The 13,002-nt window shown below is 40.7% G+C and overlaps 1 protein-coding gene across 1 annotated transcript in view; it reads right to left on the bottom strand.

The window, feature by feature from the left end:
* LRP2 (LDL receptor related protein 2) overlaps nucleotides 1-13,002 on the bottom strand; it is a 194,145-nt gene that overhangs the window by 10,269 nt on the left and 170,874 nt on the right. The window contains 8 exon segments of the mRNA XM_023743536.1: nucleotides 714-833; nucleotides 3,255-3,431; nucleotides 4,209-4,429; nucleotides 5,739-5,867; nucleotides 7,920-8,085; nucleotides 9,559-9,702; nucleotides 11,399-11,530; nucleotides 12,583-12,714. Of these exon segments, the coding sequence (XP_023599304.1) occupies nucleotides 714-833; nucleotides 3,255-3,431; nucleotides 4,209-4,429; nucleotides 5,739-5,867; nucleotides 7,920-8,085; nucleotides 9,559-9,702; nucleotides 11,399-11,530; nucleotides 12,583-12,714 (1,221 nt within the window).

Raw genomic sequence — 13,002 nt, 5'->3', positions numbered from 1 at the left:
TCTTCATCCCGTAATACTTTAAGCGAAAAATAAAAAAATATTAAAAAAAATAAATAAATAAAATAAAAAAAAAAAAAAAAAGAACTTATCAAGTACTGGATACTAGTTATAGACACTAGTTATTCCCCATCGCTTATTAGCTCCTTAACTTAAGAATCATTGAAAAAATGTCTTGCCATGCATAGATTACCCATAGCATTTCCTACTCTGGCCTCCATCTCCCAAAAGCACAGGTATATTTTATAATGTGGTCCTTTGTGATTGTCAAAACTTTGAAATGAGCAAGTGAGGAAAACAGCCCTCCCCTCTATAAGCCCCCAGCCCCCACTTCAGGAACCTGGTCCTCCACCTAAAGGAACCCAGGTAAGGCTGAATGGATTCAGGGGTGTAGTCATCCAGGGTGGGGTGGGAAGGGAAAGAAGGCCGTATAGAAAATTCCATTTTCAAAATGTCTTTGCAAAACAACACAACTATAGATGTATGGGCACTGAACCTATCTCTGAAGTTCTTAGCAAATAATTCTCAGAAATCATCGGAGCACAGTTCCTCCATCTCTCGTCCCTCCTCCTAGCCATCACCGCTCCATTGTGCAATGGACCTAGTACACAGGATTCTTCGGGCTCCTGAAAGAGTTGAAGCACGAATAGGGAATCTCCTAAAGAAGGCAGAACAGCTCTCCCAGGCCCCTGAGGCTGTCCAGGCAGTGCCCCTACCTGCATCACACTCAGTCATGCTCCCCTCCAAAAAGGAGGCGCCTTGGGGACAGGCACAGCTGTATCCTGCGGGTCTCAGGAGGCAGAGATGGCTGCAGACATCTTTACAGCGGTTGGGCACTGAAAAGCAGATGAGAACAACGGTTAGGTTCAAAGGAGGAAATGATTAACCCAACCAAGGATATGCCCATCGACCGAGTTGTGGCCCTAACAGTTGACATCCCAACACCTCTAGGCCATGTGCCACCTGCCTATTCACCCTCATTTACACTGCCAGCCCCTGCCACCCCACCAAAGTGACACAGTCCCTCCCTGTGCCCTCCACCCTACTTCTGCACCACTCACATTTTCTAGTGGCATCACTATCTCCTCTTTGCCCTGGCAGGTTTGACAGATAGGTGCCTGATCACTCGAAAACTAATCAGTGCTAAGCAATTTGAGATAGTTCAAAAAACCGCTGAGACTCCATTATTACAGCAGCAAGATTTATCATTGCCCACATTTGAGTAGCAGAATGTGTGGTCCATCCAAAGCATATACTAGATGTGACTTCCACCCTCACCATCCAAGGAGAACTTCCTTCTGGGCTTCAGTTTCCTTATTTGTAAGACAAGGGGATTTTGAGCTGTGATTATCAGAATCAGATGGGAGCTATTCACAAGGATGGTTGCCCAGTCACAGAAATTTATATTTACATTGTTCTGGGATAGGGCTCCATTACCACTGTTAAAAAGTCCCTCACATAATTACAGAGCCATCTAAATCCTATCTTAGCATATATTATGATTTATCAAATGATTAGATGATCTCTAAATTCCTTCTCACACTGATATTCTGTGATCCTGATTCTCTGTCACCTAATATGTAACCATAGACAAGGCATGGCGATAAATAAAATAAAAAGGTACATTCCAAAAGCCTAACTCAGAACCTATTCCATTACCATTTCTTCAGCTCTCGAGAGCAGAGCTTTCAAACTTTAATGTAATACAAAACGCCTGGGGAATCTGACTCTAAAGGGCTGGGCATGGCCTGAGAACCTGCATTTCTAACCAGCTCCCACAGGCTACCAATGCTACTGGCCCATGGCCCACACTGTGAGCAGGGCCTGGAGCAGGGATTCTCAAATGGGGTCCTGGAACCAGCAACTTTAGCATCAGCTGGGTACTTACTAGAAATGCAAACTTCTTAGGCCACCTCCGGCATATTAAATCAGAATTCCTGTGAGTGAGGCACAGCAGTATGTTCAACACGCTTTCTAGATGATTCTGACGCATGCTAAGCGAGGAGAACTATGGGTCCAGAGCAAATCTAACCTGGCACAGCTAGAGCTGGGCCTCTGGCTTACACAACAGCACTCGGCACTTTCAAAGCGGCCAGAGCCTGAGCTGACTGTGATGCTTTTCCTTCAGGGAGAGTCTCCAGATTCTCCTCTGCCTGACTCCTGGGCAGCCTTTTCCACAGGGGCCAGAGGCTCGCCAGGTAACTGCTCTGCCTTTAGAACCGTCCAGTGTGAGAGCTGCAGGAGCGCTTAGGACAGGAGAGCTGGGGTGTTTTGGAAAAGGGTTGGAGAACCAGAGATCACTATCAGCAACACAGGCAGTGAAGCCTCAGAAAGGGCATGTACCACCAGTGTCATCTCCTGGGAGGTTTATCTCTGAGTTCCAATTTGTTAAATCTGATTCGGGGTCTCAGAGGAACAGTGAACTTAAGGGGACCTCAGGCTCCACCTTTGTTTTGCATACAGGGATGGGAAGGGAAGCAACTTATCAAAGGTCCCCCCATGACAGAATTCAACCTGGATCGAGGTATACTGATCACAGCTTGACCGGAAAGACGTTGAGCTCTGGGTTCAATGGAATTGAATTTTAAAATCATTTCTAAGTTTAAAATGCATCTGTTGGTTGTGCAACTTGGGCCTATGAGTTACTGAATCTCTCCTATCCTCAGTTTCCTTCTGTGACACAAGAATCTGACATTTAGAATTTAAGGGTCTATGTCCTTTCCTCACTTCAAAAATGTCTCTTCCCTTTCATCTTACAATGAATTAGAACACAGGTAACCTGATGAAGCAGGAACCAGAACTAAGAAAATAGGGAAAAGGGGGAGGGATGGAAGTGCACCTGCCGGACAATCTCAGACTAAGGCTCACACAGCCCAGGATAAGACTAGCCTAGTTGCAAGGAATGGGTCAAACTGATGATGTCCAGGAAACCCACACTGTGACTTGTTAACGCAACTCGTAGTTAGCAGGGGTCTGATGCCTGCTGGATGCTGTGGCCTGGAAATACATAACCATAACTCCAAATGGCGAGGACTGAAATATTGTTACTTCATATCTGCTGGTGGCATACATAATTTCATCCAACCTCCAATGAAAACCACACACACACACACACACACACACACACGCACACACACACACACACACGCCTTTCATGCACCAAGAGATCAACCTATTATAATCCACGACCATTTTCCAACACTACAGCCATTAATTTGAAAGAATGAGGAACATCATATTCCAAAGTTAGTGGTTACCTGACTGATTGTATCTGTGTTGATGAAGGACTCGAACTTGAGTGAGCCAAGGGCTCACAGTCATCATTTTCTCTTTCTTGTCTTGCCCAAATTTATCTTGTGTCCATACTTCTCCCTTATCCTTCGATACCCAGTATAACTGGCCTTCGAAGATGTCAAGACTGTAAGGGTCCACTGCTGCTTACCCACAGGGAGAAAGAAAAACAGGTTACTGAAAAGAGACCCTACCCCCACCTCTGTGTCAGCCTTCATTCTCTGTGAATTAATCACTAATGCAATGCTTGACAATCCAGAACAGTCAAGCAGACTTTCTGTACACAAAACTGCAGAAATATGCTCTCCTGAGAGATCAAGATAACGAAAATTAAACTAGATGAGTGCCCACTGGCTAATCCCCATGGTAGGGGACTTGCTCACTTTCAAGTTGCTGATATTATTTTACTTTTGGAAAACAATTTGTATGGCAGTGAATTTTTTTCCTTGAAAACAAGACACGGTTTATCAGGAAAACCTGGTATGTGCTGGATTCCTGCAGTTCGACAATCTGGATAAGAAAAAATATGTTTGCCTCCTTCTAGGTGTTTTCAGTTGTGCAAAATGAACAATCCAGCACGATAAGAACAAATGTGTCTAAAAGTGGTTAGACATGGGTTACCCCGGTCCACAGGACCACCTCCTCTCTCAAGGTAACTCAACTGGAACCTCAATCATTTTAATATCTGCTGCTGAGAGCATTTTTTAAAAATTATGTAAAAAGAACAAAAAGAACTTAATTACAGCATTCCTAAGGAGTTCATTTGCATTTAAATCAGCAGCTGAGAGCTGGGGAAAGTGATATTTAAGAATTAACATAAACCACTTCTTAAAATTGGAGTTCCTTTCTGAGAAAATAGGCAAAGAGATTGGAAAGATATTAATTGATTATTGAACATTAAATTCGAACTAATTTCTAACCTGCACTGGCAACAATTCTCCTATCAGTCCCATCATATTTTATGGTTTCAATCGTTTTCTCCTTGAAGTCGCTCCAGTAGATTCGGTCATTGTTCAAATAATCAATAGAAAGACCAGTCGGCCAACCGAGGTCCTCGCGGACCAGGATGCTCCGATGCTGCCCATCCATCCAGGCTGACTCGATTTTCGGTTCCTTGCCCCAGTCCGTCCAGTACATAAGCCTGTAACAGAAAGTCTCCTCATTGTAGCATTTCATCTAGTGAGGCTCCTCCCCTGAAGTGGAGCATGGACTTCCCACAGGAAAGCCAGCTGTTTTTCTTAGAGCCCTAGTGCTAAGTAATGCTGTTTTGACACTTTACTTGAGAAGACAGAGAGAAAAGGGGCAGCCAGGGCACCTGTGATCTCTCCTTCCTGAAAACTGCACCTTCTCAATAGAAACTGGGCAGCCCTGCCCAATGATATACACCCAGACCCTTTAAAATATATACATCATTTAAAAAGCTGTTCCTTCTTCAAAAAATATTTAGTGAATGCCTCTGTGTGAGAGGCACTCTTCTGTGTGTGTGATGTCTCCGAGATCAAACAAGGATTCCTACCCTCAGGGAGCTTACCATCGAACTCTTTTAAAAGGCATTATTTTGCATCCAATTAAGGCTTAATTATGAAAGAATTGAGTAGACCAGGGATTGTGCCACTTCAAATCCCTAGAAAGGACCAGGCAGGTAAGATAAATGCACAGAGCAGAGTAGTTATACACATGAAGTGAAGGCAGACAAGGTCTTGTCTAAAAATTCCAGGCAACACTACATCAAGGAAGACATACCTACCTACTGTTATCACTTCTGATTTTTCAAGTACCAAATACAGATTTTTAAAACTTTAAAAATGTGAGCAACTCAGTAAGTCAAATACGCTTATGGGTCATATTAGCCTACCAGCCACCACTTTGCAGTCTCTAGTCTAAACCAATCATCAGGTATAGATCCATCCTTAAATTCTTTTGAGGAATGTGTGGGATTTAGATTAACTGGGGTCTGGAAAATATGTGGCCAGAGGCCTTCCCCTTACACAGCATAGATCTGAAGCCTGGTTGGTCCTAAATGATCTTTAGGGCATATTATAATTCTTGAAAATAGTCATAGATGTCACTCCAAAAAAGTCAAAAGACAATTTTAGTGCAATTAGGAAAAAATAATCAAATACATGTAAATTTTTTTTGAGAATCCAAGTAGAAAATATCTAGAACATTAAATGCTCCTTCAGCCGAAGCCGGTTTGGCTCAGTGGATAGAGCGTCGGCCTGCGGACTGAAGGGTCCCAGGTTCGATTCCAGTCAAGGGCATGTACCTGGGTTGCGGCCACATTCCCAGTGGGGGATGTGCAGGGGGCGGCTGGTCGATGTTTCTCTCTCATCGATGTTTCTAACTCTCTATCTCTCTCCCTTCCTCTCTTTGGAAAATCAATAAAATATATTTAAAATAAATAAATAAATAAAAAATAAAATAAAATAAATGCTCCTTCAAGTACTTACCCTAGTTTGGGATTCACAACCACTGCAGCTGGTTGATCTAGTTGGGTGGTAATCAGCCACTTTCTGTACCTCCCATCAAGTTTAGCCACCTCAATCCTTTGACTCCTGGCATCCGACCAGTAAATATGCCTGAATTTAGAGGGACAGTGTTAAACAACCAAAAAGTCTAGACTGGTCACTTCTAGGAGTTCTGAGGGTGAGAACATTTAGTTTGGAAATCCCGGCTGGCACGACAGCTACTCAGATGCTAGTGACCTGGGCATAGACTCCCCCACTAGGGATTGCCAAGGGGACATCTGTGGAAGGTTACAAGTGGAGAAGAGAGGGAAAGGGGGAACTCCTGCTTGATCAGTCAAAGCGGCTGAATCAGCCAGGATCAAATGATGATGAATTCACATCTGGCATTCTTACGAGACATGTACTTCCAGGTAGAAGCTTTAAGCAATTTTTGGATGGCCCTTTCATTCTGATTGCCCATGAGTCGGCTTCCTCCTCAGCCAAGAACCCCATTGGAATCAGTAGGAATCTGGCATCATTTCCAAGGATGAGTGGAAATAGCCTTTCAAAATAACAAACTCAGCCAGGCCATCCTGCCCCTCTTCCATCCTTAAACTTGTAGCCACCCTGACCTTCTTCCATCCTTAACACTGCGACCATCCTGCCCTTCTTCTATGTCTAAGACTGAGGCCATCCTGCCCTTTTTCCATCCCTAAGACTGCAGGTCTCAGTCTCTCCCAGGCAGAAAGATTTCCGTTTCTTAACTCACTCATTCATTAAGGCTGAGAAAGAGGTAAAACTTCAAACAGGAAAACAGATCTGGCATTGTCTGCTTGGTTTTGCGGAGGAAGTGTTGAAGTCAAGAGTTTCAAGTTCCTAATTCGCTGAGGCCTAGATTCATGGCAGAACATGCTAGAATAAGTCTCTCCTGTTAGCCTGCAGGCACAGTGGGAACCTCATTAACTTCAGAGATGTTCAAATCTTCCAGGAACGCCAGACAAGTTGTTTAAAGGTAAAAATTATTTAGTATGACAAGTGACTCTCCATTCTCCCCGAGGGGCAGCAAGCCTAAGCCTTCCCTTGCAAACATTTTCCCACTGTTAGTTCACTTTCAAGGACAAGGGGATTCTATGAATGCCTGAGCTCTGGTTCTAATGTTACCACTTGCCACCAATGTCACTCCAGTGCAAAGCTCTTCCATGAAGAAGGAGCTTACTGACTTTTCCACATCAGTTTGCATCTCATGCATCTACCTTATGATAAACCATCAAAAATGTGTGGCTCTGCTCCCTGGGGTTCTAGAAAATCTAAAAGAGGACAATGGAGCCGATATCTCTATTAACAAACAACCCAAAGATTACAGCAAAGTCAAATTTCCAATCTGTTTAGACAACACAGTCTGCCCAAAACACAAGGTGTGGATTTTTCCTCCCTGAAATAATTACCACGGAGAAAAATGTTTCATCCCAACTGCTTTGCTGGGAGAATTGTGAATATGTCCCATTTCTTCACAAAATGAATAGTTCTGCCATACTACAAGATAATTTTGGGATCCAGAACACTGTTGGCAAGAATGTTCTCCTAGATATAAATATAGAGTCTTCACCTTTGTTCTTTCCCAGACTCTTTCAAGGCACATCCTCCTATATAAAAAAAGCCTAATATGCTAAGTGTCCGACCGTTCGACCAGTCGCTATGACGCACACTGACAACCAGGGGGCAGATGCTCCAACTGGTAGGTTAGCTTGCTGCTAGGGTCCTGCCAAATGGGACTGGGCGAGAAGGACTGGACAGGCCCTGGAGTCCTCCCAAGGTCCCTCCCCAGCCCCGATCGTGCACCAGTGTGGTCTCTCTGCCTGGCCTGCAACCTCTCGCAATCCGGGACACATCAGGGGATGTCAGAGAGCCAGTTTCTGCCCAAACCCCACAGACCAGGCCAAGGGACCCCACAGGTTCACAAATCCGTGAACCAGGCCTCTAGTATAAAGTAAATGATAATATTTATAGGACACATTGGTGTAAGCAGAGGTGGTTGCTGGGGCTAGAGCAAGCCCAGGCATTCTCCAGCTGCACCAGTGGCTGAGTGTACCCATATCCGGGTCCAGCTTAACTAATGTGCCCAGGAGAACAGGAAGGAGCTCTGACCAGGTAAATGGGCAAGAGGGGAATATACACTAAACTTACCTTCCAACCCAGTCCACTGCTAATCCATCTGGCTGCATGATGTATTTTAGGCCCAGGTCAATTACTTGCACATGGTTGTTACTGCCAGATTCAAAGTTGGGGATGTAGGCACGTTTGATAGCACCAAAATTAGAGCCATGCCCTAGCACAGTGTAATATATGACACCTGCAGAGGCAAGACACACACGTCAGTTTCATGTTAAGAACATCAGGTAAGAGAGGACCTGGGGTCTAGTTAGATGAAGTACTGTTCATTTATTGACATCTATACCTCCTCATTGTTCCTATATAAGTAATAATTCAATTACACCCATATGATCACACCTCAAAATCTCTCATACTTGAATAGCTATTAGCTACACATGCTTCAATTGGTAATACTGATACAGACTTAATTGTTTTTATTTAAAGGTAATTCATTAAAACATATTTCAGCCAAGAGCCTATTTACTCTCATTAGGATCAAGTTCTAGTTTCCAAAATAGAACATATAGATAACCGGGGGCAGGCTGTTAAGAGTTTGAAATCATACAAAGTAACAGTGACAATCAAGGAGCCATGCAGATGTGAAGTCTTATTTTATGTACAGACTAAAAAATAGTAGGCAGCAGACATTTTGAAAAGCATAGGACGATTTTGACTTTTAAGGCATATATTTTCCTAGGTATATACTAGTCTTAAAAAGCTTATTGTATTGAATAACTGTGTGAAAACTAATAACAAATCATACATTGCCCAGTTATTGATAGTTTGCAAAGCATCTTCATATCGGTGATTTCATTTGATCTTCAACACAACTCTGAGGCAGGCAGGCAGAATGAGATTTCTGCTCTTACTTTACAAATAAGAAATGGTGATCCAGAGAACTGTTACAATTATTTAAGGTCACAAAGCTAGTAGATGAGGGAGACAGGCATAGAAGGCACGTTTCCTGACTGCCGCCCCATGACCATGTCCCACACACCATTCAGAGACATAAAAGGCTCCACATAAGCATTATTCAATTTTTCATTCATTAAACTAAGTTTTTTGAGCACCTACCATGTATACTTTACTAGATGTTTGGTCAGGTGCTAGGCATGTAGACATGAATAGATTCAACCTCTGGTTCCAAAGAGCACATGGTTAAGAAAGAGGTTGGGAGAAAAATATGTGGACAAATAACTATAACTCAATGTAACCCGTGCTTTAGGAAAAGCATGTATAAAATGTTACTGGCTCAGGGGTGACCAATCACAAAACTGTGCCAGGAGGAATTACAGAAGCTGTCACAGAGGAGGTGACATCTGAATTGGGTCTTTGAAGTTTCAGTAGAAATCTTCCAAGTGTGTAACAGTGGGGAAGAACAAGATCTGTGTGAGCAAAGACAAGGTGATATTAAACAAAGGGCTATGAATGGTCCTGAAAGGATAATCCCCAGGGATGGGAAAAGGTTCAGTGAGAACTTGGGAAAGGTTGGCTGGGACCCATGGCCATGCTAAGGTATCTGGATAGAAGGTATCCATGCTGGATAGAATAAGCTTCTGCTTCCACTCACACAACAAAATTGACTCATTACAAATAAATCCCCGAAGTCCAACACCTTATAAGTCAATTAATTCCATTAATATCAATGACAAATGCCCAAGTTCATACTCACTGAGAGCTATGCCCTCGGGATCCCAATCATAATCGATAGCCTGAATATGTTCTTGTTCTTCAAGATAATCTGCGTACTTCTCAGATGAGAGATTATATTTTCGAATTCGCACGTTTTCAGGAAGTAGCAACAAAGGGGGGTCACCTACAAACAAATGAAGGGCTGCTTTATCTGTTTGTTATCTACCTGAACTTTATATATATATATAAAATAGGTTATAAAATAGCAGGTATCCTCCCCCCTTTAAAAAAAATGAGGTTTTATAGGAATCTATCTCTGCAAAATCCATGACTGCGGACTATCCAACTGGGTTGCAAAATCCATGACTGCGGACATCTTTATCTCTATTCAGGTTCTTTGTCCTCAGTGGACAACAGTTTAGAGCAAGGTAAGACTGAGACTCCCTAGAAAGTGTCCTCTTTTCCACTATTTTTTTTCTTTATTCACCAGCAATAAAACAGACAAGATGGTAGACATTCAGTCTCACAGAAGAAATACAATTATGTATAGTCTTACTAAAAGTTTACCAGAAAGTCCTCATTCCTAACTCTTTACTGACAGATTTTATGATTCTTTTAGCAGGTAATCAGCTCCATGACTCAATTTAGCTCCTAGCTAATGACAAAAAACAGCTTGTTCTTGATTTAAATTTTTTTTTTTACCTAAAGCAGCTATTTTAATGGTGATCCTGAGTTGCAGTGTCTAAAATTTTTTATTTTATATACTTGCCTAATGTCAATCAAATTTAATTTAAGTAACTTATGGAAGTTTATTTTATAAATTTCCTATCTTGACATTATTATGTTCTATATAAATATTCTAATTTATTTCAGTCATCTCCTTAAAAGATTGAACCACTTTTTAAATTTGCTGCTTAATTACCAGACCAACTGTTCAAATGCCTTTGCCCTGATTTTCATTCAGTATCAAAAATGTTTATAGGGTAAAACACTTAAGTATGGTAGTCAAATGTATGCAATAAAAGCCCAACTTGTATGAAGAAATTAAACAGTCATTTTACCTTTAATTTTCAAAGTAAAATGTCACTTTTTTATCAAATTCCTTAAACCTTAGTACAAACTTTAAATTCAAATCTGTAAGATCATGAAATCCTATACCCCTTAAATGGGATATACTGATTTCAGTCAGACCCTTGGAAATTTGGACTATAATATTTCTAACCTAACAATCTTTCTCTTTTGTACATTTCTATCTAGTTCTTGTTACTGCTTTTTGTAAGACTGGTTCTCAGATACTTGAATTAACTAAAATGCAGAAGTAATGATTGAAATTTTGAATGTGCCAGGTTTTCTGGCACATTCTTTCTGTCTGTGATCACTAGTCCATGAACAATAAAATAGGGATATGTCAACAAGGTTTCTTTGATGTTCCTCAATTGAATGTGACTTTTTTTGTGTGATCCATCTTGAATTACAGGGCCTCAAACATTGATCTCAGTGGAGTGGAAGTTGGAGAGCTTCATTAATTTCCTTATATTATTGACCATCCTATAAGAATGCTTTTATTGTTTGAATCTTCTGGAAGGTGACATCTTTTCTACCTTCTGAAGTTTTTATCAAGGTGGACAAGAGCCTAAGTCCAGAATAAAGAGTAACACCTGACTCTTGTTTGAATCCCTAATTATTTGTTGGGAAATTGTAATTTTTGTTTTAATCTAGCAAGGGAGGAAAGAGGAGAAGAGACAGGATGGGTGTTGGAAGATAAATCACTGATGAATTAAAAATAAGACTTTCAGTCTAAAATTTATTTTCTGGTATTTTGTACTCATCAGCATTTATTTCTCTGAGAGTCAATCAATCCTGACATGAACCCATCATACCATCAGCTTCACACCGATTTCCATGGACGCCACTGAAGGACCTGAAGCCTTCGGCACAGTAACACTCATAACTTCCTTTAGTGTTTTGGCAGTGCTGTGGACACGTCGCAAATTGCTCACACTCGTTGATGTCTGTAGGCAAAATAAAACCAAATATGCAACATCTGCTCCCATCCATTCTTTAGAAACCCTGCTTCTGTTTAAATCCATATTCACAAACAATGAGGACTAAAAAGACTACAGATGGAAACAACAAGCAGATACCAACGTTTGTAGAACACTTTCCATATTTCTCCTCCTATTTAATCATCCAGAAAGACTCTATGAGGTATGGTTTGTTCTTAAACCCAAAGTCTCAAAGCTGGTAAGCAATGAAAACAGGGTTTAAACTAAAGCAGAACAAACATTTCCCTTTGGGGAAGGAGATGTTGTCATCACCACTTCCCCTCTGCCAACTAGCTTCAGAAATGGGAGTAATTGATTTGGTTTTTCAATTGAGTTCTTAAGCTTTAGCTTCCAAAATAACTCTTCCAGTCATCTGAGTATGGCACTTCATGTGTTAGAAACAGTAAATTCAAATAATAAAAGAAACTTAAAATCATACTCATAACTCAATAGCTTGAAGAGCTATCTTTTGACTATACCTTTAAACTCATTCATGTCTGACATAAGTAGGTGTGTAATATATATGTTGTTTGATTTAAGATAAAAAAATTAAGACTTGTGCTTGTTAAAATAATTTGATCTCACATAGTGATACAATAAACCGCCATCATCACTGAAGCATTCATAAGTCATATCAATTTCACAGATATTACTGAGGATGAGCTATCTGCCTAGCACCCTGCTAGGCACTGATAAGATAGTATAGGGAAAAAAAGCACTTGGATCCCTGAATTTTTGTGTGTTTTCTCACAACCCAAAAATTTAATGAGGAAAATATATCTTGATATTTGTCATCTATGGCTATATATATTTAATTACTTTATAACATATAACCAGATTGAGAACGGATCACCACCCCTAACAGTAAAATTACAGGTGCACCCGAGTACTTTAATGAGCTAGAACAATGAGTTTAGTCCCATTCAGGGAATTAAATGGTGGTTTAATAATAGAGAATGAGTAAAGAACATAAAAAGGATAAGGCTCTCCTAATAGGAATTGGAGGAAATATATTCTACCATCACAGGAGTTTCTGTCTGAAATACTGGCTTTGAACCCAGGTCTACAGGAGCAGATAAATCCTCCTTCACTTAATTGGGTACAATTTTGTTCACATAGATTTTCAGCACATGATCTTTCTTTTCCTTTATCTGAAAAACAAAATCACAATATTACGAATGGAAGGTATAAACCAGACCAATCACAACTATTCATTGCTAAATAAGTGTTAGCCAGAGCACAATAAAATACATATGTTAGTCATATGTATGCTAATAAAACAACAAATTGGTATACATGGAAAGGAATTTTGCAATATGTATATATCAAGGATTTCAAAATATTCATACTTTTACCCAGTTGTTCCACATTAATAAATTTTTCTCTCAAGAAGGAAAAAACATATGCACTATGATTTATGTTTAAGGATTACAATATTA

The sequence above is a fragment of the Myotis lucifugus genome, unplaced genomic scaffold (genome assembly GCF_000147115.1).
Source record: "Myotis lucifugus unplaced genomic scaffold, Myoluc2.0 scaffold_5, whole genome shotgun sequence".
Lineage (NCBI taxonomy): Eukaryota > Metazoa > Chordata > Mammalia > Chiroptera > Vespertilionidae > Myotis > Myotis lucifugus.
Note: the sequence above shows the minus strand (reverse complement) of the source record. Positions and strands in the feature narration are given on the sequence as shown.